Raw genomic sequence first — 27,842 nt, 5'->3', positions numbered from 1 at the left:
CACTGCCAAGTGAAAATAAAACATCTCAATGCTCGCATTCATTGGCTGTTGCGCTGATATCGACTGCCCTACAATTCCCGTTAAAGCGCCAAACTCGACTCGTAATATATGATGCTGTATCCCTATCTCTCTCCATTTGCTGATGAAACACGATTGGAGGCAGACAGACTGAACAGTTGCTGTGTGATCATCATCGATATGCATCTAGTGTGGGAACCTCATAGGAGGCGTGACTTTACCACGTGACGTAATGGCGGTGATATCTATTAGAAGTCTATTATCATCACCTCGTAAGAGTTCAATGGACTAGTACAACATCACTCTGGACTTGTTCTAGGAAAAACAACAGATCCAAGAAGACGAGCAGCTGAATACTAATGCACATAACGACCGTATATGACTTTCAATTTGTGAAACACTTTTGGCAAAACGTGTAGAACTATTTGCTGCATGTTTTGGATATACAATACAACAATTGGCGGCTGCTTCAAATTGTACAGTACATTTGAAGAATCTACAAAGCCTCGCATTACTACTTTTAAACGTGTATAAAATATTACCTATATCACCATTTGTTCTCTATAGTTGGACGCAAAACTAGTGCAAGCGGCAAACCTGTTACCGGTACGGATTCTTAACCTGGTTCGGAGATGAAGAAATATAAAAAATAATATTATTTTCTACAACTAGTTTTGATGTATTAAATCCGACATTGAAGATGAATGTGAGTTTTACATACGCAACTTTTGAACTATTTTTTGCCATCATGGCTGTACTTGGCAACGGGCTGGTGCTGCTAGCCTTTGCTAAAGTAGAGCGACTTCTCCGGTCGCAAACTAACTACTTCATATTATCCCTTGCCTCAGCTGATCTTCTTGTTGGCCTGCTAGGGGTACCTTTTGCTATCCTTACCAGCGAATAACTGCCTTATAACTTCCGTGGCTGTGTTATCATGTTAACATTTCTATTATGGCTATGTGGAACATCAACATTTAGTCTAATCGGGGTAACTGTGGACCGTTTTATAGCAGTTTCACACCCTCTAAGTTACCAGAGTATTATGACTGGTCGTCGGGCAGTAATCATCATAGCTTTATCATGGGTGATGTCGGCTATTGTCGGGTTTTTACCCGTTGTCGGATGGAACAAAGGATATCCATCAACTCCTGGTTGTTTCTTTATGGAAATTATTGATATGAAATACATGTTGTTTAACGCCGTCGTGGTGATATATATACCGCTATTTGTTATGATTGTATTGTATGGCTTCATCTACAGGGCAGTCCGTGAACAGGTAAGTCTACTTTCCCGTCGCGTTTTGTTGATAAATCATTGTTGACATTTTGTTCCGAAGGTCACAATCTTGAAATCTCAAATTTGAATACGTAAGTAATATTAATTTGCAATTCCACGTTGTTGCTTCATTATTTCTTAACCTATTTGCATTTCATGGCATAAGGATTGGTGAAATATCCTAAAATATTTACAGCATTTTCAATACAATCGAAACGACAGCACAAAATATTTACACATAAAAATTCGATAGACAAATTCTAAAAGAAGAAACCCTAGTTTTTCTCCTTAAACCGAAACTTATACCAACGCTAAAAGCATGAGTTCCAATTCACATGGAACAACGCACATATTATTACCATCTTTTGTCTCAACAACACGCCAAGTGATACTTATTTACATCCTCGTTTTTCTAGATTTCACTTTCTAGATGGTATCTGTAACCATATTTACATCACTCAATGGCTAATCTCATTTTGTGTGCACCATAGATTTCACACTAGACAGGTGGAAAGTATAACTGTTACACCTTAATCAGACAGGTCAACTTCACAATAATATGCCAATATTCATGAGTGCTATAGTAACGGAAACTACCATGATCCACTAGTGGTTAGAAAAATGAGATATATTTACATTGAGAACATCTTACATGATCTGACTCGGTACTAAAATAAACCAACTGATTCTTTCCATACGCAAATTCTACCACTACTTACTAAGTGAAAACGGCTAGTACAGGGATCTATACGGCGATTTTTTTTAAATTTTGGGTGAATTCAAATTGAGAAAATATTCTAGGTATGACTTGTTGTACTAGAAAACGGCTATGGAAGAAGAGAGAGAGAAGGAGGAGAATGATGAAGTAGAAGAAGATAAAGAGGAATAAGAAGATGAAGTTAAAGTGGAAGATGTAGAAGATGAAGACAAAGAAGAAAACACGGAAGGAGAATGTGTAGGAGTAGAAAGTAAATAATACTCTATTTTGAGTAGACTATTTATGGCAATTTCAATTTCCACAGGTAGTATGAAAATATTTGAGAAAATCAATTTCAATTTGATTTGTTTTTTGTTTTATAACATTTGAAGAGTACATTTACATTGGCATGCGTGTAACCAAGAAAAAAAAACGCATCTCGTCAGAGACATCTATCAAACCCACATAGTCATGTTAACAGTATGCTTCTTTTTGCCGAATTACTTTACTTATCTTTTACGATCACTAGATTCTCAACAATAATATGCTCATCTGTTGAGACACAGTTCTTCAATACCAATAAGCTTCTATACAAACAAAATGAACTTTGAACAGATTTGATTAAAACTTTCACGCACTTTAATTAGAAGCTAAATTTTCCACATGATTGTTAAATAGATTGCTAAAAAATACCACTACAAATGAGACTATTTTGATCATTGTGGATATTTCGTCATTACATCACTACATTATTAACTCATGGTATAGCTTTGTGAAGTTCTGTACTTTGTCCTGACAGCTCTTTCCCGATTAAATCAATTCCAATACTAATCAAATAAAAGAGCGCGGATTTAATTACAATCGATTTGAGCTCAGATTAGTACGTTTGACACTTTGGAGCTACGACTTAATTAATACTAGAAAGCAACTGGCCTAATATTTGAGATTGATAGACGTAGTCGTAGACATGGTTGTATCATCCACTCAATCATAAGAATAACGTATATTCGAGAGATTATTTGAAAATAGGACAATGATGTTTTAATTTTAACATTGCAAAACCTTTCAATGGAAAGATAAAATGTGATGCGATCAAGCCAAATCAGTCGGAACTCGGAAATATTGATTTAGAGATATAGCCAAACAAAGGAAATATTTCCTTTTGTTTCCTTTTGTTTTGGAAAGTCTTTAATAGCTCATATCTTTGGAACTGATTGTTCAATTTCAATGGGGTTTCTTCAAATTGCAGCTTTGTAAATGCTTTTTACTATCCTGTCAGAAACTGGAAAATTAATATTTCCGAGTTCCGACTGATTTTGCTTGATCGCATCACAAATAGTGATGGATGGGAATACCAGTTATAATTAAATTGCTGTAGGGGATATAGGTAAAATCATTACTTGCAATGTAAAGGAGTGAAAAAATCTCTTTGAAAATTGTGTACATTTATTTCACTTTTCAGTTATAGTTCATTTCACTCTGCAAAGTGTGACGAAAGATTGCAATTTATTCTGAAAAGAGTTAAATTTCACTCCATTGTCTTGATCACTGCAGCCAATCCATCAAAGAGTTATATATTAAATTTAGAGAGTAAATGGTTATTTGTTATCGCATAGCGAGGGCTAACTTTTCAATTTTAATGTTATAACCATCCTCTGGTTGTCTTTCACAGAATTTGACGCAGTCATCCGCTGCCTATAATAGTATCATAATGTTCTACGTGTATATCCACAGTCTGCCACACTAAGTCATGGCTAAAATGTTTATTCCTGGTATAACGAAGAATAATCTACACAAACATTAACAATTGGATTTAAATCAAGAAGAATTTGGTGATTAGAGTTTGAATCATTGTTTTAATTGAAATAAAACGGGATAATTACTTTTTGTGATGCGTCCATATGCTGGGTACGTCGTGAGGAGAGCATTTGATGGTGTTATATTATACTAGCCAGGATGACAAAAGATACATAATCTTAGATACGCTGACAGTACACATCGGATAAATATTGTGATCTTATAAATCTAGTAAAATATTCATAGTCTGCAAATGCTTATTCTTGGTATAACAAAGATTCATCTACACAAACATTAATAATTTGATTCAAATCAAGAAGATTTGGTTAATATATTTTGAGTCATTGTAATTGTAATAAACATCACGAAGAGATCATTTGATGGTATTATACAGATCAGGTATCCGTTGGATGAAGCTTTAGATACGCTGACAAACCATCTCTTATAACGATGCCTTATTGCAACCTGAGCTACACCCCAGTGTTAAAAACAATAATCTGTGGAGGAGATGCAGACCAACACGTTAAGGTTGATTGCGAAATTCTGAAACAAGTTGACACTTTCAAATTTCTGTGATTACTCATAGTCAATGCAGGGGCCGTTCGCAGGAAATTAGAAGACACATATCCATGGCAAGAATATCTGCAATTGCTTTGACAGATATATAAAAAGACAGAGGTAAGCTCCAAAAAACTCACATTATGAACGACCTCGTTTTCCCGATTGTTCTGTATCGGATGTAATGGTGGTTAAAATGGCAGATTAGAATAAGATTTTATCTTTCGCAATGTGATGCTGCATAGCGGAAAATGCTGAGGGTATCGTGGAAGAAACAGGATCAATGAAATTGTTAGAAACCAAATTTAAGAACATGCTACCCTGTGCCAAAAAGCAAACTGATATTTTTAGACGAGATGCTTACAATAGATTGATATTTATGCAAGGTGGCATGGAAGGCAGAGAGAAGCTTAGATGGACTGATAGAACAAAATAGTCAACCTTGTCGTAGCTTACCGCCAACTTACGACTGAATGAAATACCATCATCAACAGAATCACAAAGGGTCAGTCATGATTCATAGGACCAAGACGACGATATTATTTTTAACAATTATAAAACAAAAATACGTAACGCAAGGCAGCTGTACCCGGCGCTACTTTGTTTACTCATCTCCTATTACTATAAACCTTCATCACGAATATATAATAAACGCAAAAACCATTTCAGAAAATTGATCTATAATAATATAAACACTATTTGACCACCACCAATCTCCGTTATTTATTACCTACCACACACAAGCAATTATGCCATAGACGAATAGCAAAAAAGCAACAAGGTGAGCATTTTCATAGTTCATAATGAATTGAAAATCAACGTACTTGTCAAGGCCCTTATGGCATTGATATTCCACATCATTGCACTCTTTCTTTTTAATCTATAAAGACTCACTTTAGCAGAACTTTCCAACATTTTTACGGATTACTTGCATTCATGCAGTCTATAAGTAAATACTTATGACATCCTTACACTGTAAATTGAAGGGTTTCTTCAATTCTATCACATCTGCAATATCTACCAAAAAAGTATACACTATAGAATGCAGAAATTGTAAAATGTCTATAAAGCAGCTAATGTGCCTTATTGCACCAACCCCTCGAAAGTTTCTGCCTTAGATAACTACTTTTATGCAATGTACTTATTTATGTTTGTTGTGAAGGGTTTTCTTGCGCTCACCATTCCAATGTGCGGCATTTACTTATTGATTAGATAACTACTTAACGCAGTATACTTATTTACATTAATAATTGCTTCGGTGAATGTAGTTTGCAAAAATTATGGAGCTTAATGTATGAGCAAACTTCAGACTTGAGGAAACTGCTTGTTCCGTTTATTTCCAATATTAAATTAAGCATACAAAAGATTGATTGATACAATCAAATTACGATGTTATTGGTTTGCGATACAATCTACATTTGAAAATCACATAATTCTACATCAACGAATCTTGTCACCTTGTATTACATGGGGCCTCCTCAAGGATAATTGATAAGAATCTGTCACTGACATATTATGAGCAGCACATTTGTACTTATAAAGACGTATGCCTTTATTCAAATCTACATGATTGTCGTTATTTATTGGAATTGTATAATTTAGTTTTGCTCGAGAGAATATACTAGGTATAAATGTATGCCAAGGAGACACATCTCTTTCGAAGGTCATAGGGAGATTAAATTTTATCATTTCGCGATCTTCTTTAGAATAATAGTAAGCATTCTTAATATTATAACCTTGATGGATATAGTATAGAGACGTGCCACGAAAAAAAACCCTTAAAAATCTAACACAAAACAATGACAAAAAATCAAACAGATATACGTCTACACCCACAACCCGACCTCACATTCGTCCACCCCAATAAAGTGTCCCATGGAATTTTCTCACACATCACGATAATCCGCAACCAGTCAAAGGCACCTCCATTTCACACACCAGTAATTTTCAAGCTTTTCTATGCTCTGAAAAGATGTTGTATCTTCAACATTCCGCTGCTATATTTGATCTAGCACCTGTTTATTTATTATTCACATCTATTGTTTTTATGTGTTTTTGTTTGCCAAGTGATTTTTCATCATCTTATCAACACAAACCAAATACTTTTTCCTTGATGTAAATTATTGTACATAATGCAAATATCAAACCAATGTAAAGTTGCTAAGAGCAAGAAACAATGAAAGAAAATTTTAGAAAATATTGAATTTTGTTTTAAAATAGAAATAAAGTATTATATTTTACTCATTGTATTTGTGATAAAAAGCCGTGTTACTCTAAGTGGGTGTCAAAGTAAAAGCATCAATTCTTAATCTTAACAGGTTAATATTTCAAGTAGTAATCTTAGTAGTGCTTTATCACTAGGTTTGATAATAAACTATGCATCTCGTTGATAAAGGTCACCATATAAAAAAGATTGTGAAGGATTTAAACCAAAATCTCCTAAAGGCTTTATCGCAATGTTATCAATAAAGAATCTGGGAGGTTTTCGACTTTATTCCTTATGAAAAACAAGGTACGTGGCCATCTAAGCATCCAATGTTTTAAATGCAGTAAAGCAAAGTCACTACTGCATTAGTTGTAGATTGATACTTATTTCTCGTCAGTAACAAGCGATTATTTTACAAATGAAAATGTAAAATTTTCTCAAAGTTACAATATACATTGTAGATCAAAGTTACAATAAACATTGAAGCGTATTGGTTAAATCTCAAAATCTCAACAGCGCAATAAAATATATAAATCCGACATAGTGAGTACAGAGGTAATGTGACTTAACATGGGGATACATTGATGTAATTGAAGTATCAATTTGTTTGTGTAAAATATGAAGAGCTTTGTTTCAAAACCCCTTACATCCACTTTTGGCCGAAATTGAGTTATTGGAATAATATTATAGTGTGGGTAAAAATACACATTTTTGGTGGTTGTTTGACCTTCATACTACCTTCCCTTCCGGAGGTATCGCATATTTCCCGTTTGGGAAATCTTAGGGAATTTCCGGAAATCGGAAATTAAAATGAATATAGAATTGTTTTGTTTTAATTTTTTTGATGTATAATGGTAGCCTGGAATGTTCTTTACCTATTAACACCAAAAGGAACTGTTTTTGGGTCACTGTGTTTAAAAAAATCATTTTAATTAACAAAAGGTGTAGTTTCGGAAATACCCAAAAAATGCCATTTTCCCGAATTTAATTAAAAATTCATAATTAAAAAAGTAAATGAGATATTTCAATTTTTCTTTTTGATTTTCAAAGCATTAGTCAAGTTACATATTGTAGTGCAAACACATGGGCTCAAATTTGATTGGAAAGGTGGTTTCTAGAAAAGGGGTAAATTTATTTTGTTGCATCCACAACCACATCCACATCCTTACATCCACAAAAGGTGCGATATAAAATAAATAATAAAATAAATAGGAAGGCTTGAAAATTGTACCAAACCTATTCTTTTAGTTTCTATTCATCAATACTTTATCCAAACCCAAATTGAATCAAATCGAACAAGTAATACTTGCACAATTAAAAAAGCTGTTCTTCTCAAAATGTCAAAAGTGGATGTAAGGGGTTTTGCAACAAAGCTCTTCATATATAGATACTATATTTAGAAATCCTTTAAAAGCTTTTGTAAGCACTGACCAAACACGCATATAAACGCTGCAAAAAGTTTGGAAACTTTCCAAAACGGCTTTATATCAGAAATATTTGAAATCTATTTCCATATTGTTTCATATCAATACAAACATTTTTCTTTCCTGTCAAAATTGACACCAAAATGACATTGTCTGCGCCATTTGCATCAGTAAAAAAGAGTAAGAAATATCACACTGTTTCACTAAAAACGTTTCAAAGTGCTGCCAGCCAGTTGTTTTTCTTCTGCAGCTGTTGTTTTTCTTGGGCGCCACTTCTGGGTTTGTCTTTGACATCTCCGGTCCGACGAAACTTGGCTTTTAGCTTGGAGATCATACTGCAGTTGCCGCAACTTGATTCTGAGGTACGCCAGTCTCAAGATGACCAATAGCTTGAGCCTTATCCAGATCTGATAATCAAAACATGGTTGATTAGAACTTTCTTGCAAATGATCACTATAAAGAAGGAAGTGACCAGCAAGAGATATTGACTTTTCATTCAACACGATGTACTGCAAACAACTTTTCATTCATTCTTTTATTCATGGAAAAACCACTCGTTCATTCATTCAAAGCAATGAGATAAGCGCAGATAATTGTCAGTTTGGCACATTTTCTTTGAGACCTCTATGTATTTCAAAGAAAGTTACCCAGCAGTGGAATATGTTATCGTCACAAATGAGGTGTCCTTGTTGACAGGAAAGAACAATGGTTTCACTGATATGAAACAATACAGAGAATGATTTAAGAAATGTCTGATATACAGCCGTTTGTGAAAGTTTCCAAACTTTTTTTGAGGAGTTTATAAGTAGAACTTGCATATTTATCTACGGAATAAATTGTCAATATTTTTAAAATCCTACTTGGTGATTATGTGCCAAATGTCAGCGGCTATTGTAAGTTATTCGCAAAACAAAAAGTGAGAACATGGGTTTTTCAATACAAACCTCGGTGTATTAGAAAATATACTTGGATCGGGAAACGAGGTTTGAAAACAACATATGCTGTACATTGGAAATTTGTATATTTTACTATTGTTCTCAAAAACGATCAAACCCATTCACAGACAGATACATTATTTGGAGTGGTAGGAGAAAAGTGTTATAGCTAATTGGATCCGCATTGAGATATACTCCATTTGAAGTATTGTACCATTTAAACTGTTGGTTGTAAAAATATGTTAGAAGTTGATTTGTTTACTCCTGATAATACATTGTGTAAAAATGTCAATAAAAATATGACATTTCCACACGAGGTCTGTGAAAAAGTCACATTCATGCGATTACCACCTACCAACGAATCGAACCGTTGCTTCTTGCGATTCTATAAACTACGATAACGTTCATTTGCCAAAAAGGTGTCGCTCGCTGATGGCGTCATAGCTGATGACTTCAAATCCAACAACAGGATATTGGATATTTTTTCACCAGAAACATTAATGAATAAAGTTCCTATTCGTTGATTGAACATTCAGAGGGTCATTGCCACAGATCAATTCAGCAGACAAATATTGATGTCTTCAATCTTGACTAAGATTAATTCACGAACCAATCCATGATATCCTCTCTCCTTGCCTTCTAGCATGTCTTGGTGATCATATAAGGAACATTTAAACATGAGGAGACCACGTGTTTATGTAGAGGATAAATGCATATCAAATCTCCTTGTTAATAAAATGACGGAATATTATGTTTCCTGCTTTTGAAAGTCAATAAATCATCGGATACTTCCTGTCATATGAAATATATATTGATAAAGTATCTGAAACCTGTGTATATCTTATATGTTCCATGTATGAGAAAAATCGATTTGACCGGCTAAAATAAAACTATTATGCTTCTGTTGGAATAAGCACGGACTTTATCAGAGCAATTACATGTGGCTCTATACTGCGCAATGTACTGAGAAAAACATTTTTAAAAACTTCGTACAAAACATTCTAAACAGAATGTTATTTTGGGGTTTAAAAAATATTTTGTGAAAAATGTTTGCCCAAAATATTTGCAATAACGTTTTAAAAACGTTTTCATGACCTTTATATAACCCGACATTTAAATGTTATTAAAACGTTCTGAAAAAAAAAACATTTTAAGAACATTTCTGTATTTGCTGTGTGCAAATATATTAACATAATGTTATTTAAGTGTTGACAAAATATTTGGCAAAAAATGTTTGCAAAAAAAGTTTACAATAGCATTTTGAAAACATTTTAAAAATATTGTTGTAGTGTGTTTTCATACAAAACGTTTAAAACGTTTTCATGACCTTTATATAACCCGACATTTTAATGTTATTAAAACGTTTTTACCTAAACCAAAAGCCAAAATATAACTTATTTAAAACGTTTTTAAAACGTTTTTGTGTTTGCTGGGCTACTACTATATTATGGAGCTGAAAGCAACCATGCAGTAATAATGTCTCTGCTTGGCTATTTTAACTTCATACCATTGCCTGACGGACAGCCGAAGATAATAACAATATAAAGTAGACTACTCTTGGTAATAGAATACTACTAAGGGTTTTGGTGTAAGTCGGAGGTAAAACAAGGTAAAAGACACACGTAAATGCAAACCTGCTTTTCTCATGACACTTGCAAACACGTTGCGTCCATATTGAAAGTTGTTGATAATGGCTTAATATAAACTATTGTGATATAAGTTCACAACAATACTGATTATAATACAGATTGATAACAGAAAATATAATATCATACGTTATTGTTTGAAGAAATATAGCTGTAACAATATAGCTATACACGTCATCGATTCATATTGTTATTATACATAACAGTTATGTGTATACAAGTACAGCTTTATACCCAAGGATAAAATGTTGAATTAATGTTGTATGTTATATAGTCAAAGTATAGTCAGCTGTATAGTCGGTGTTAGACAAACGTTATAGTCTAAACACTTAAGTAACTATACAGTCACGGATTATAAATATCAATTCCATCAACCACTACTATATTTCTGTGTCCTTTCATTCTATAAGAACTAGGATGATTTTGGTTTTAAAGCGTACCAACATAATTCACCTTCTAATCAGGTCCAAAGTGTGTTTTCGTATGTCACACTGGTTATGTGACCAGAAAAACAAATTGATACAACCAATATATCGGACGCTTTCGCATTCATCTTGTAACGGTTTTATGATTGATTTTGAAAATATTTTGAACTATAAATAGATGAATTGTACGAACTGTTTACAGAATCTGTATCGGATAGCTTGAAATTATTGCCAATTAGGATTGAAAATATAATTAGTACTGATAATAGTTGTCTTTCGTCTTGTTATATTTCTCCTGATGGTGTTTTGATTCAATTTTTGTGATGTATTAAGTAAAGAAAATAATAAGAGAGAGAGAGACGGACTTTAAGCAGACAGACAACTTGGTATTAAAAAATGATGGTAAAAGAACACCGTTCTTACAATCTCTATGCATCCTCACGGATGACGGAAGCTTGTCTTTCAAAGCTATTTGCCGTATTTGTACAAATGTAGTGAAAATGAGTACAAATATAAACGAAATGCCAAATATCGCTTTCTCATACATTGATAGATTAAAAGTTGGTTGTGTTTGTAACCGATATATATATAAGTGCTGGGCTGCTCCCAACTCATTTGATAACATACACTTTTACAATGTTGTCACTCTTACCGCTAGACCAAATTACTATTTTTTCACGTTTCTGGGCTGATCTTTGAAATTGATTTCACGTTACACTCCCGTGCGGCGGTAATTAATTCCAAGGAACATTAAATAGAGGCGTGCAGGGTTGGTAACATTGCAGGCTCGTGCAAGCGAAATAACACAGCTCAAGGCGGTTGATAGCAGTCGCTGCATTGTGTGTGACTGTAGGCTTTTGAGTGAAATATACAAGGTAAATTTTAGAAAGAGGACGATTCAAATTTACGAGAGTGCTTACATTGCGCAAATTTGATCTTGCTTGTACGTTACAGCTGATTGAAATGTTCTTTTAAAAGCCACAATAAATTCAACAATTTATGAAATTTAAAGACACATTCATTGAACTCTAGAAAAGTATATTTTAAAATATCACTCTCTTATTAAAAAAGCGGCAGCGTAGATCCAGTATTTTAAAGTGCGTAAATATGCCCACAGATGACTTGAAGTAATTTAAGACTACCATTTGAGCTAATTTGAGCGAAACATAAACGACTAATCGCATGTCTTAATTTCTCAAGAGCGTACTTTGATATTAAAAGTAGCGGTATCTATTTTGATATCACCGAGGAGACCAATTGTAGCTATAAATTGACAGCAACGATAAAAACACGCATAGGATGTTTACTACACCAGGCACAAAAAGAAACTCGTCAGTTATAGTAGGGATAACCATCAAAATTTCATGTTGACCCTATTGCTACAAAAGATTGTTTTCTGAGTAGAACTAATCAACAGAAGTATTTTGGTGGTTAAATGGTCAAAATCGGTCAAAAACTTTTCGAATTATGAATTATCAAAGTTTCCCATTCTGACCGGTCATTGGAACGAAATAAAATGACAAGGTCCAAAAATAGCAGTTGGGAGCAAAATTGGCATAATCATATATTTACCTTTATATATTTCTTTATTTTAACATATTTGCAAACATGAAACAAGCATATTGTGAAAGTATCAAAGGGGTTTCTTATGAAATGGCACTTAACTAGTCACTGGCATAACTTATTTTTTCAAACCAAGGCATTGAAATCATGCATTTAGAGGACATTTGCCAAAAATCATCCAAGATAGCCGATATGGCACAAAATCAAAATTGCACTAAGTAGGTGAACTTTTTTTTCACAACCAAGAATTTCAATGTTATTGGGTTTAATATGACCAATTAGTAGGTGTATGTAAACAAAATCTTAAGTTTTGAAGGTCTTTGACTCATTCACAACAATAGAGATTATCCTCATCATGCTCATGTGTATTCCTGTAGTATTCCTCATTCAAACCAAAGTAGCACTCAATACATTATGAGTATCTTTGTTCAAACCAATTCAATGCTTGACCTCGGAGTTACCTGCATGACTATCGCGGGCTATTTTGAAACAGTTATGGTTGTACATTCAGGTACTTCTTTTGAAAGTCCTAAACAAGGTATAGCCTGCAGCAAGTTGTAGATGTTATAGGCCTAAATATAAGAAAACGTTTAGGGTTAAGATCAGGTGAACAATACATCGAATGAGCACGAAACTTCACATTTATGTTCAGAAAGGTGTCTTCTTAACATGATTTGAAAGGAATATAAAAAATTTCAAAGGGAAGCTGGTGATTTATTTGTAACTCGAGATCTACTTGTTCAATTTTTTAACCTTTTTACAGAAGGTATGATAGAGGTATTACTGGCAACTCTGCCAAATTACAGCTCAGTAGGCCACGTTTTTTACCTGATCTTACTGATTTGAATATTTTGTGCCATTCTTGAGCAGTGCTAAACTCAGCCACTGGCAATTAAGCGCACTGTGGCGATGGACCAATTTTGACTCGCACTTACAGAAAAACAAAATAAGTTATGTTGCTGTAATTTGCAAGATAGTTACAAAATATAATTGGCAGTAACTTCCCCAAATTTTACAGAAAAATATTGAGAAAAAAAAGAATGAGATCAATTTAGAAATGTATGTGCAAGCAGTGCACAGTTGAGCTCCCTGCATGTCTATGGGAGTGTTCTAATCAAGTTGATGGTTCATTGGTCATCCCTAGTTATAGTCATCCTTGCTGTTCAACAACCTGATAATTTTGGATTATTCTAAAATATACATTTTGTTAAATGGACTTTGCTTTCACATTTGACACCCTGTTCGTGAAGATCGAGCAAGAATTGACCAAGATATGCGCCTCTATACCTTCAAGTTCCACAAATTGAGGTGCAGAAAAAGATGCAGAACTATTTCCTAATACCGTAAACGTTCGCCTAATGGCGCTTTTGGATTCTTAGAAATGTGAGAGCGCCATCCTTGTAAAATCTCAACAGCATTAAGGATACGTGTATGTTAAATTGAGCAACCTGGACATGCCTCAGAAAAAAATATCGTGACATGACCCAACACTTAAGGTCACTAGGTTAGTTGCTAGAGCAGCAAATGTTTTTGAGTTTCTTCAGGTATTCTTTCTCAGAGTGTCATTGGATTTAATTTGTAAATCGATTTATACGTTATACCTAACTCATTTTGGTAAATCTTTTTATAACATTGTAATTTCTTCATATTTTTTAAATATTCTTCAGTTCAAAATTACACCTTCTATTGTCTGACCCGTTAGCTCAGTCGGTAGAGGGTGCGCCTTGAATGGTGATTGGTACTTGTTCGAATCTTGATTTCTGCCCCCACTTTTATGTGAAGAAGGGTCAAGAAATATTTTTGGATTTTGTCCCCATTTTACGAAAGAATATTGTGAATTTGTTTAAATTTAATTTTAATTTTCTTTTTTTTTATAGATTAATAGGTACTGCGAACAAACGGCAACAAAACCCGCTGACAAAATTTGCTCCACCTGATACCTATCAATGCGATTGCGTGATATATTCCACTACATTTAACAGTTAAATGACCTTTGAAAAATAGAACGGCCTCAATGTTTCAAATTGTGTAACTACATTACTTTATTCATTTATGCATTATAAATGATCAGCTATTTTTCTTTCTTAAAAGGATCGAACCCAAGTAGAGCAGACCATTGATCATATAACTATCAGAACACGAAGTAGTTACGTAACTCCGTGATGGTATCGGAACCAAGCACTGTTTATATGGCGATCATTAGGCTGAGTTCACATAGAAGTATACGGTATACGGTATTCGCTATACGAAATACGCTCATTAGTTCAGGCTGAGTTCATATAGGAGTATACTATGTGAACTCAGCCTGATCGAATGAGCGTATTTTGTATAGCGAATAGCGAGTATGTCAGTTTACCCATTTTCTTCGTCTTATCAAATGCTTGTAACTTTACTTCTTGAGGTCACATTGCATTCAATGAGGTGTCATAATGTGCAGAATTAGATAGTACATATATTAAAAAAATGAATTTGCCCACATATGGTTTAGGTTTTTAAAATTTGGACGGTATACGCATGCACTAAAATCGAACACGCGCGATTCCCACTATACTATACTAAACGCAGGTATACGGCCTTTTCGAATAGCTCTTATGTGACCCGGTACTATGAAATTACCTTGCTCGATTTAATCTATACGCGTGCACCTGCAAAACGTGCATCGTATACCCGAATAGTATACTTCTATGCGATCGTAGCCTTATGTGACCCGGTACTATGAAATTGCCTTGCTCGATTGAACTATATACGCGTGCACCTGTAAAACGTGCACCGTATACCCGAATAGTATACTTCTATGTGAACGCAGCCTTACGATCACGCTATTTTGGTATGCCTTTTTTGTGTACTGATTGTTTCGATCGTGGTTCATTACTTAAAGGGGCATTTCGTGATCCACAGCCTCATCCCCCACTTTTCCCAAAAAAAGTTGAGATTTTTACACCACTGGATACCTCTGCTACATAATGTTTATGTACCAAATATTTCTTGCAGATTAATTCGTTTAGCAAAAATATCGCCAAATTTGAATTTCGTTCTGGTGCACCAGAACGAAATTACAACACATTGTCTATGGAGCAGTGTAATACACATAATCATGCATAACTCGCAAACGCAAAATCGGAATCAACTGAAATTTTGGAAATAAGCTTTTTTCGTGGATATCTACTGAAAAATGTCATAAAAAGAGGATGCTAGGATCACGAAATCCTCCTTTAAGCGCGTGATCCCGTTGACATAGTAACATTACGTAACTTCGATACCGGGCTTCGATACTGAATAGTTGTTGAGTGCACATAATATGGAAAGCCATTGGGGTATTGTGTGCCTTCCAAAGCGCCTTATAACATGTTCTCATTGTGTTGTGGAATCCTAGCCAGTATTCAATGATAGCTATAGAGGCCTTGCGTTTATCGATTGGCTCCAAACAAAAGATTTGAACCGGTTTCTTCCCCGTAATCATGGCGCAGTGCAGTCCATTCAATCAAATGTTGTCATCAACCTATTTGATCGTAGTGCATTTTGTTTAGTGTGTGAGACGAACTGTCGCGGTAGATGCAATCATGCTTTTATTGAATGCATTTGAGTAGTCCGCCACTAGATTTACGGGATGATACGTCATATGCACAGCCTCTATTCAGTTGGTCGTTTTATTTATTTTATTTATATCAGACTATAGGTCATTTATGATACATCCTCCGTGGAACAGTTTCAAACAAATATAGCTAGGGATTATTGTGGCAGAGGTTATCTTTTGAATCCTCATAGAGGGCTATCATTTTTTTTCGGAAGGGGGGTCCCAAATTTACAAAAAGTTTGCGTCAATAAAATTGCGCACCCCCTATTTCGGCAACAAAAATGTTATGATCCCAAACCCCAAAATTGTATTGAAATCAGTCTTTTTGAATAAAATACCACACTTTCTATGGTCATCGTGTGACTCCCTACATTTTGGACATAAAACATTTTATGACCCCCTGCTATTATTCTTTCCAATACTTTATGACCCCCGTATATTTGGGACCCCCCTTTCGAATAAAATGATATACCTCTTATGACCACTGATGCATAGGCAAGGACACTCGCGCGAGTTGAAAGACTTGTCGCACGCGACAGTTCGTCTCACACACATAACAAATGCATATACAATCAAATAGGTTCATTACAACATTTGATTGAATAGACTGAGTTAGGGCCTACTCTAAAATGAAACGAAAAAACAAAGAATCATGAAAAAAGACACATACAAGATAAAATAATAAAATAATATAAACAATGTTAAAGATAAAATCAAGAAAATAGAGAATAAAATTTCCTCAAATCAGAAAAAACAAACATTGACAGACATCATAATCTATCAGAAATTACTGCATGAGATTCGAACGATCAAACTTCTCCACAAGTTCTCTTTATCCTCGCACTACAGTCTAATGCTCTGCTCACTGGGCCACAACGTATCAGGTGAATGATTACCGCATTATCATGAACAGGTTTGTTCGATCTTGCTCATAATTGTATGTGTCGATAGGTTTCATCCTTTAACTACACGTACCCTTAATGATCAGTGATAATAGTCGGCTTTTACAGGGATGGCGCTCTCTCATTTCCATGAACTCCATACCGCCATTAGGCGAACGTTTACGGTATCACTTGAGCACTCTTACCTGGAATAACATTTTACAAATATTGTAGCCGATGAAAGCGCAATCTAACGGAACTATTTTTACACGTTGTATTGAATTATACATGGGAACTTGATATCATATATGAATGATTTAAATGCTATACGATATTTATACGATGCACTCTTCAAACTACAGCTGTATGTTTCGTCAGGAATACGCGTTCGTTACAATGTAATTTAAAATACTTTTCTATTTACGATAAAACCTGTGTTTTGAAGTTACAATTATGTTTTACGAACTTAGGCGTAGTATCAGGAGAAGAATGACATAAAAGAGAAGGCGAATATTTAGAAGATGACAAAACACACTAAATGAGACGACGAAGAGGAAAGAAACTAACAAACGATGAATGTTACAATTATGTTTTACGAACTTAGGCGTAGTATCAGGAACAGAATGACATAAAAGAGAAGGCGAATATTTAGAAGATGACAAAACACACTAAATGAGACGACGAAGAAGAAAGAAACTAATAAACGATTTCGTTACCTTCAATCAAAAATAACATTCATTGTGTGTTCATCCAAACACATTCATTATAATATCTTGCTGCGAAATTGCAAAATGTGTCAGAATAGTCAATTCTCTTTTGCAATGAAAGACAAAATTATTTGATTAATCATTTTCGCAGTTATTAGTTACTAATTTGATTTCCAGTAAGGCTATGAAAACGGGTCCTTTTGTTAGCGCGAAACACCAATTGTTAGCGCAATAAGGCATCATTACTTTCACAGATTACACACGTTTTCCTCAAGTGATTGTTTCTCATTTTATTCAGGTGGTGAGCGCCGTCCATTCTCTAAATTTAGTAAACTTCCTTTATCATATTATTATATTATGAAATTTTAAAATGCTTAAAATATCACAAACAAGTAGGGCTATGTTAATAAATAATATTAAAAGAAGCTAAAACCGTTGGGGTTCGATTATGAGCCCCACGAAATTAACCGATTGTATGCCATACGGCTGAGCAGTTTTGCCGTCTCTCTCCGCCCATCATGCCGCTCGCCGCCTGATTTTATTAACATAAAGTAAATAAATTTCTTCCTTGATCTAAAATTTTATTGTGTTTCAGCCAAAACGTAATCCAGTGTAAATGTGAAAAGAGCAAGAAAAATTTAAAATAAAATATTATATTTTACTTATTTTATTTGGGATAAACAGTCGCATTGTACGTATATTGCACTAAGTGTGTGTCAAAGTAAAACCCTTAATCAAACAAGGTAAATATTTTTAACGTATTAATCTGAATAGTACTTTATCACTAGTATTGATAATAAACTATTTATTAGAAATGTAAGATATTACACATTAAAAACAAGTTTTTTCTTTGCATTTCTTGGATAAAAGTCAGCGAATAACGAAAAAAACGAAGGATGTGCTTTATCTCGAAATTATAAATAAAGCATTTGGGGGCTTACGACTTATATCCCCTTAGAAAAATACACCAGAAAAAATATTTCTCAAAGTAAAAAGTTAGCAGCGTTTGGAATAATTTCACAAGAGAGAAATGAAAATCACTGATTTTATTGTAAAAACCAAAGGTGGGCCTTCCTCCTCCTCCTCCTTCTCCTCCATGGTCATTTTTGATGCAAGGTCCTAGTCCCGGGTAAGGTGCTGGGGTAAACATTTCATCACTAAAATGAACGCAAAGGGTGGATTACAATTAGCATAGGTCGTTTGGGCGTAAACATGTGAGTTTTTTTACGATGCATAAAAAATCTTAGCGTGGTGTTGGTACACCCCACCCCCTTCGGAGTTTTAATGTTAATATGTACAACAGTGATATTCCATAAAATATTACAGTTTGTGTATTATGGCCTGTGGTAGAGTGTTGGCACAAAAAAGAGCAACATGGTTTTCGCCACAAGAGAGTGATTATTTGAAAATAGGACACTTATGTTTTAACATTTTGTAACCCATTTGTAACTCGTTAAAAAAAGTTGTGATGAAAATATTAAATAGTAATGTGAACACCGTACATTTTAAATTGATGTACGGAGAAGAAACACATCAAACCACTACATTAAGGCAACTTGGTGTCTCGAAATGAGGTCTGGCATTTCAAGTTCGTTATTATAGCCATATGTTTGTCATCACCACGCTCTGGTTGTCTTTCACAGAATTTGAAGCTGCGTCTGTTGCCTTGTTTTTCAAGACGTGTCAGCACGGTTTAGGACATACCAGTATAGGGCATACGTCATGGTTAGCATAGTTATTATGTTAATTTCATGGTAAAACAACGATACACATTTTAAATTCAAATCAAGACGTATCACGACAATCTGTTTTATCTTACCATAAAGATATGTAAACACATTAAGCTTTTGGCCAAAAGACCTATAAAGGAAAGTTTTATCTATCAGATTATATACATTGAGCTTTTATATATGTAGCACAATTCCATCTCGATCATAGCGGTGCTGTTTAATAGTTGATAAGCAAGAAGATGGGCATTTTCATGTAGCATAGTTTACCATAATTTATTATCTTATTTAAACTCCAAAAACTGGAGACAGCATTATGATCCGTTTATTTCCAATATTGAATTCGGCACACCAATGGTAATCATTAATTGCTAATCAATCTGATCTTACAGTCAATGTTATTAGTTTCAGATACAATCAACATTTTCTTCTTCTTGTATCATTTCTGTTTTATATCTGCATGGTTAGATACAAGTAACACAAAGTTTATACACACATTCTGGCAGATACATTTGCACCTTAGTAATCCTTTTTGAGTCGTCCATTTCATCTCTCCATCTGATGCGTTGTCTAGTCCTGCTATGTTTCTTCTGACATGCAAAAGGGGTCTTTATGAAGTTTATATTGTGGGTCATCTCTTTTTCTCATCTTCTACTAATACGTCATAGCCATCTTTATTTCCTCACGTTAATTTATCTTCAGGATGTCTTAAGCTCTCACTCTAACATATTTCTTTCAATATCATGCTGTGATGATGATAGTTTTTGTTGTAAATGCTCAGGCCTCTGTTCCACATTTAATATGTTTAAGACTGTACTACTGCAAAGTTTTTCCTCTACTAAGTCAACTAAGTGTGCTTTAAAGCACTTAATTTGCATCCCATTATGCTTCTCATTGTTGTATTGGTGCTTATACTAACAATGTGATTTTGAAGTAGTTCTCAGTAATACAGACTATGTACTAACATAAGCAGCAAAGTAGTACAGCGTTTTTAGTACTGTTCGTCAATACCACTTTAAAATGTGAGTATAGTACGTTTTACTTATTATAGTCAATACATACGCAATACGCAATAAAACGCAATCTAATGGAACGATTTCCTGCATGTTGTACTGAATTATAACTGGAACTTGATATTGTATGAATAATGGAGATGCTATAAGACATTCGTATAAGACATGTATCATGGATGTGTTTCATTTGCAAAGCATGGGTTTCAGCAGTACTTTTGTTTCAAATGTTGTTAATGGTGTCCTAGAAACGCAAAGGTGTAGAAAAGACCAAAAAACAAAGCTAAGAAGAAATTAAGAACATGAGGATGAAGATGAAGGGGGAAAATAAGACGAAGATGGAAATATAACAAAAAAAACTAAGATGAGGAAACATAAGAAGATCACCAAACAATCCGTTACCCTGTTTAAAAAACAACATAAATAAACAGTAAAATAACAGAATGCTGAAAATTGCCTATCAATACTTTTTGGAAAGCACATAAGTGCTTGAAATTAAATACTTTTGCATATGATTGAATTAGTTCTTGAATTACTAATTTATTTTTTTGTAATAACATGACAGATGCCGGGCTTAACACACATTGTAATTTTAAAAAGCCACACTACTTATTACAGATAATTACGTCATTATATTCGTCGTTTTACCCAAGGGATTTGTTCTTTACTTATTTTATCAACACGCACCAAAGAAATAAAGCACAATATTGTATCGAAACAAAAATCAAGCTCTTTGAGACAATTTGTGTTACTGTCTTTCTGTACGGGTGTGAGTCATGGGTAATCACCAAGGACATGGACAACAAGATCAACACCTTTGCAACATCTTGCTACAGGGTCATGTTAAACATCAAGCGTGTGGATCGGATTCCAAATGAAACCATCTACAACCTGACCAACACCACTCCACTGGTTGCCAAAGTCAAGATTCATCAACTCAAATTTCTCAGCCATATACTGCGTCTTGAAGATGATGAGCGTGTGAGAAAGAAGATGCCCTTTATATTCCACCACACGGGAAGAGTAAACCGGGACGTTCGCGCACACTGTACTTACAGTATGTCCAGCACCTCCTTGGAGATACTGAAGGGATGCTGCAGCCAAACAAAATTGTTTCGCTTGCCGACTGATGATGATGATGATTGTATATTGGGCGGGGGGTAGAAGGGGAGTGAAGTAAATATCAATCCAAAGCCATTCTGCAAGAATCAAGACAAATTGAAATTAAAATATTATATTTTAATCATTTTATTTGTAATAAACAGGATTGAACGTATAATTGTACTAAGAGGGAGTCAAAGTAAAAACATCAAATCTTATTCTTAATTAATAAAATATATATTTCAAAAGTAATAGTCATTATCACTCTTTTTGATAATAAACAATTTATTAAACAGACAAGATACGACCAAAATCTCGTGAATAAATGTCACCAAATAAAGAAAGTAATGAAGGTGGGTTACAACTTACTTCCACAAAAGAGAAACAATCTGCGTGGGTATTTAAGTATCCAATGTTTTAAACTTGTTTCGAGACTATGTTGTATCTTTACATTATACAAAATTATTAAATTTATACTCTTTTTAACCAGTAACAAACGATGTTATATTACTGAAAAGGAAAGTATCGCTTTTTCTCAAAGTTATATCAAACGATGAATCGTATTGGTCAAATCCTAAAGGCTTATAATCGCGACAAAATATATAATATATAATACAAACCATTAAAAAATTACAGTTTGTTTGCGCAAAATAGATTAAAATCGAAGATAAATTTTGAAATATCTTAAAAGCTTTTTAAGCACTCACCAAACAGGGGCAAGTAGACATTATTTGCACAGCGAAGTGAATCATAAAACAAACTGTGTTTAATTATAACACATTATTTTGAATAAAACCGATGTTTTGTAATATTGCCTATCATATTTTAATGACTTATTCTTCATTATTGGGCAATTTACACACAAATTTTTTACACTTTCTTCGGGATCACTGAATAAGCTTTTAAGTTAAAAGCATTTACTGCAATAGTTATGATGCGGGCATATCTAGGCTAAATGTACAAACAGAGTAACTCAACCGCGATTTCTATTCGGATTTGAGTCAGTGAGAAGTAAAAAGCAAAACCAAATACCACCTACTTCTAAGATGTTGTCTCTCTTGCCGGTAGACCAATATTACTATTTTTACGTTTCTGGGTTGATCTTTGAAATTGAAATCACGTCACGTTATACGTGCGACGGATTATTAAATAGGGGCGTGTAGGGTTGGTAACATCGCAAGCTCGTGCAAGCGAGGTAACATAACTCATATAGCAGTCATTGCAATGTAAGTGGTTGTGGTGGGCTTTTGAGTGTAAGGTTTCAGATAACTTTTAGAAAGCGGAAGATAATTTACAAGGGTACTTATATGCATGACATAATTTGAGCTATGTTCGACGATTAGTCGATTGTTCTTTTAACTGCAACAGTAACAACTCAATAACGTTAAAGGTACATTCATTGAACTCTAAATAATTCTAAATATTTTTAGTGTCATTAAACAAAGTGTATGGTTAAATCCAGTTTGTTAACTTGCTTGGAGTAATTGGGGAGACCACATTTGTGACCAGATACTATGAATCAGCCGTAAAGTCGGCCCCGGTCAATTTTGTTTTATTTCGTGTTTAGAAAATAGATATCATAAGCGTTAAAATGGTATATCATTTGACTTCAAACGATATCCAGAAGCTGGGGTATGGTTTGTTGAACTCTGCTCCTTCAACAAAGTGGTACCTTTTCCGGTTCTGCATGTGTCATTTCACGGTCATTTCAAATCATCCCCAAGTCAACGAGGTTCAGGAATGTCCTCTCATTGTTAATTGTTGGTCATACATACCTAGACAAAATATATACAATGCTTTGTAACCCACCATTTGAACAGGATTTAACCAAAGCAAACAAAGACTAGAACTATTTAATGGTTCTATAGAAATAGGTAGAAGATTAATATCCTCTTCAACAATAGGATTATTGACTGGTTTAAAGGCTATCAAATGAGAAACTTGTCGCACCAAACTGACCTTCACGCACATTTTACACTGTTATTCAGAATACAATTTGCCGATTTTACGGCTCATTCGTAGTGTACGGCTCCATTTGGGCTTATTTGAAAGAAAAAAAAAGTACTCCTACAACCGTTCCTTCTATTAACTATTACCATGCTATAGGTTTTCATATCATATCATTGATTGATTGATGAATCATATGATTGATGATATTCACTTGTTTTTAAATGAAGTAGTTAAGCTATATATGAACACCATTCAACAATACTTAATAAATGTAATGAAATTTTAACCAAACCATCTCTCACTCTAAAGCAAGCTTCAGATTTGATTACATACAGGAAGTAAAATACAATTTGATTGACTTCACGTTGTCCCTTAAAAAACATTTTTTTGCTGTAGGAACAAAATTCATGCTTTAGGTGTAACAAGACTAAATACAATTCATCATGAAAAATTCAATATAATTCTATTAATGTGATAGTATCTCCATTCGCCTTTATGCAGCAACACGAGTAAAACGTAATAAAACAGAATTAATGTGATATGAGCGTGGTAAAGGAGAGAAACGTAAGCAATTCTTCTGCCTATTTTGCAATACATAATTCAGTTTTATACTGTAGTTCTCGGTATCATTAAATAATAGCAAAGTTGTCCGGAATATAAATCTGTCCATACTGTATTTAGGAACTTTTTATAAGTACAATTTGTCAAATGAAATTGACATGTTGTGAGGAAACTTTCAAAAACTTACTTATATCATTTACCCTGTTCACATCACATTAAGTCATTTTGTTCTCTACTTGCTGGCCTATAGATGGAGCTAATACAGGGTGTATCAAAATGATTGGTACCGGGCTATATGACATTTTCAAAAATATATCAAAAATATAAAATTGCTAATTAATATAGTTTTTTTACTATAAATAGAAAGGGGCATATGTTAACTTATTGATCTATTAATCTGAAGTTGATAGGTTGATGCATCTGGGAGCTATTGTCATTTAAATGAAGATCGACGTAATCATGGTTTGACTTACACAACACAAGATGAATTGGTTCACTGCTTCAACCATGCATTTATTGCATACATATTCTTCAATATCTCACCTCAGTATACATAACATAAAATTGCTTTACATGTGCTTTTAAAAAGATAGTTCCTGAAGGCCCTGCCTTACGACTCTGGCAGTGTGAGGTGAAGCCCTATCTTGAAAGAACTTAACAAGTGGGATGGGTCCATTCTGTAACTGCCCATATCAAATTTTGAAGCATTGCAAGTTATAGCATGTTTGCATGGGGTACGCCTTGCTCTTAGAAACTGTCTCCTAAATCTTCTCTGTACTTCTCCATAGCTTCGTGTCGACCAGTGATTCTTAACTATGAATGCACACTGAAGTGTGGAATACTGTGGTCTACAGTCTATAGCCATTCTGCCACACCGCACCATCTACTTAGTAATCTCAAAAATACAATTTAAATTACCGCCCTGGATGGTGTTGATACACAAACTTCTTTCACCCCACCTAAATTATTCAAGTCAATAATATTACTCTCAAGCAATAAATATTGATTATTATATTAATATATATTATGAATGAAGAAATAGGCAAGGAAAATATTAAACAGTTCCATGATTTTCAACATATCATCCTCACAAGGTATTTGCAGTAAAATAGAGCTTTGAAAATGGTGCGCTACTGATCCAGCGTTACGACGAAAAGTGTAAAAACACCTACTTTCCTATAGAATCATGTAACTTCTGAATAGAATGGGCTATCTTTATGATCTAAAATTCTATAGAGAAGATAAAACTACTATAATTACAAATATTTAAACAATTAACCCCAAACTGGCACAAAACATAGTGAAAAAAATCGGCAAAAAATGAGAAGTCTTCGGTACCAATCATTTTGATACACCCTGTATGAGAAATTAGGTTATAGTAAGACAAAAGTAATGGATCGTGCCTAAAAAGTATACATATTCTGTTCCTTTAACCAAGATATCTATAAATTGTAAACACGAGATAACTCTTCTTCCTGCGACAACTGAATTCCTTTCGGGTAAATGCGTAAAAAACGATATGTACAAAATAATGGATAGTCTGTTTTGTGTGCGACAGAGTTTAAGAAATTGTACTCAGACGTAGAACGCATGACAAGATTGATTGGAAAACAATTGGCCTGCAATTACCCCTAGGAATGTCTTAATGTGTTATTCATTGGACGCACTGGGAAACGTGAACAAGACGTTGCTCGGGAATGATGTTACGTCTCTGTGATGTATACATCAATGAGTTTTGTAAAGTTACTGTCAAAATACTGGAATGACGTCTATTTTGGCACAGTAACTTAACATTATTCTTAGTACTTGTATTATGACGTCAATTGTAGTTTTTAGTTTGTTATTGCCTTCTGTGTAGCTAAATATAATAATAGTAATGATGAAATGATAATGATAATAATCATGTTAAAAAGTTTTACCGTAACGATTTGATAATCGTACTCATCTATTTTTGTATAAAACACTTATGGAATATCTTTCAGCAACATCATAGATGACCTACATACTGAAAGAGTAGACATTATGTTTACTCATAAAGGTTATTCTCTATTGAACATATATAATTGTGGCAGAGATACTTTGATATTTAAAAAACGAAGGAAATTAATAACAATGATAAATTTGGCATATTGAATGATAAAGCGATATCACCAAATAGTATGATGATATGTTATACCTTATAAGAGCAGTTGTATTCCCTACAAGCCGCCACAACACAGTATATGGCTTCCTGCCTATTAGTTGTACGTACAATGAAAGTAGAGCACGCTTATGTTTCAAATTGTTTGTTCAAGTCGTCCGTTGTACCTCCTGAAGCTTTAAGAAATGATTAAGAGAGTTTGATAAGTGATGTAATTTTTATTATTTTCTGTCATTATAAAATCAAAAGCCTAGAGCTATTAAAGTTTAGAATGAGGTGATTACGATTATAATTATATATGTATGTTCTATTTGGGGTAATGCCTTTTTAATTGACTTAGTAATTGCTTATTTGTTTTATTCGGAAAAGATCTTGCATTTGTCAGAACCCTCGAGTAAAAAAAACTTCCGCTCAACGTAGGAATAACACTTAATTTAATTTCTTGCATGTTGAATCCTATTTTGAACGTAATTTTTTGGCATATACGGTATAACATAAGACAAAAAGAAGAATGCATTGAAAAAACGGGAATGGCATATGAGATGAAAAGATCACAAGCCGTTAAATTTGATTAATTGAGGTTCCGGAAACCTATTACTGATTTTTGATCACATACAGCATCAGGTGTCCACATTTTCAACACATCAATATGTAACGAATACACAAATGATCAATTCCATAAATGAACACCTAATTAGTTTTTCACATAATTGTAATTTCTCTCTGCTGACATCAACTGATTTATAGAAATAATGACGTTTTTGTTTTCCATTCTCTTTTCTTACTTGCATACAGATCCGCAAGATCCAGCCTCTCGGAAGTATTTCATCCGGGAACTCAGTCAATACAGTGAGTGGACAGGAAGCAAAGAATAGTCTCAAAAAGCGTTTATCATCCTACAAGAGAGAGCTGAGGGCCGTTAAAGCTGTGGCGGTTATCATACTTGTATTTATGTGTTGCTGGCTACCGCTAAGCCTCTTTAACACAATAACTTCAATATGCCCATTCCCGAAGTGTAGAATTCCTTTTGAATTATTAAACTTTTTTATCATCATATCTCATGCTAATTCTGCCATTAATCCGTGGTTATATGCTTATGGAAGGGACTTTCGAGTGGCTTATCGTCGCACCTTAGCGTCGCTGTTCCCATGCTGCCATATTAATACAGATGATATTGCGACTACTAGGTATCCGGGAGAAGGACAATCTGGAGAAGATTCTACCAACAAATCGTGACCTTCCAAACAAACAATCAACAGTATTAAGGGGGTACTACACCCCTGCCCAATTTTGTGCATATATTTGCATTTTTCTCAAAAATGATAGCGCATTGGTGACAAGTAAAATATGTATATTATAGGGGCAAGGACTACAACTACTGCACTGGAAATTTTATTTCCACAACAGTTGTGGAGTTACAGTCAAAAATGAGGGAAAACCAATATTTAATCAATAAATCAATCAATATAAATCAACTACTTCCCTTGAGTTGCTGAATTTTCAGTGCAGTAGTTGTAGTCCTTGCCCCTATAATATACAATGTATATATACAATGTATATTATACATATCTTACTTGTCACCAATGCGCTATAATTTTTGAGAAAAATGCAAAAATAGGCATAAATTGGCCAGGGGTGTAGTACCCT

General features: G+C 34.2%; 1 protein-coding gene across 1 annotated transcript; it reads left to right on the top strand.

The window, feature by feature from the left end:
• Positions 1–471: 471 nt before the first annotated feature.
• Positions 472–27,714, top strand: LOC140168660 (adenosine receptor A2a-like). The gene is given in 2 exon segments (XM_072192074.1): positions 472–1,294; positions 26,991–27,714. Coding segments are annotated over 2 exon segments (1,017 nt in total). The 5' UTR covers positions 472–718; the 3' UTR covers positions 27,432–27,714.
• The last annotated feature ends 128 nt before the right edge of the window (positions 27,715–27,842 follow it).

This window comes from Amphiura filiformis, chromosome 13 (assembly GCF_039555335.1).
Source record: "Amphiura filiformis chromosome 13, Afil_fr2py, whole genome shotgun sequence".
Lineage (NCBI taxonomy): Eukaryota > Metazoa > Echinodermata > Ophiuroidea > Amphilepidida > Amphiuridae > Amphiura > Amphiura filiformis.
This window is presented reverse-complemented; position numbering and strand designations above follow the sequence as displayed.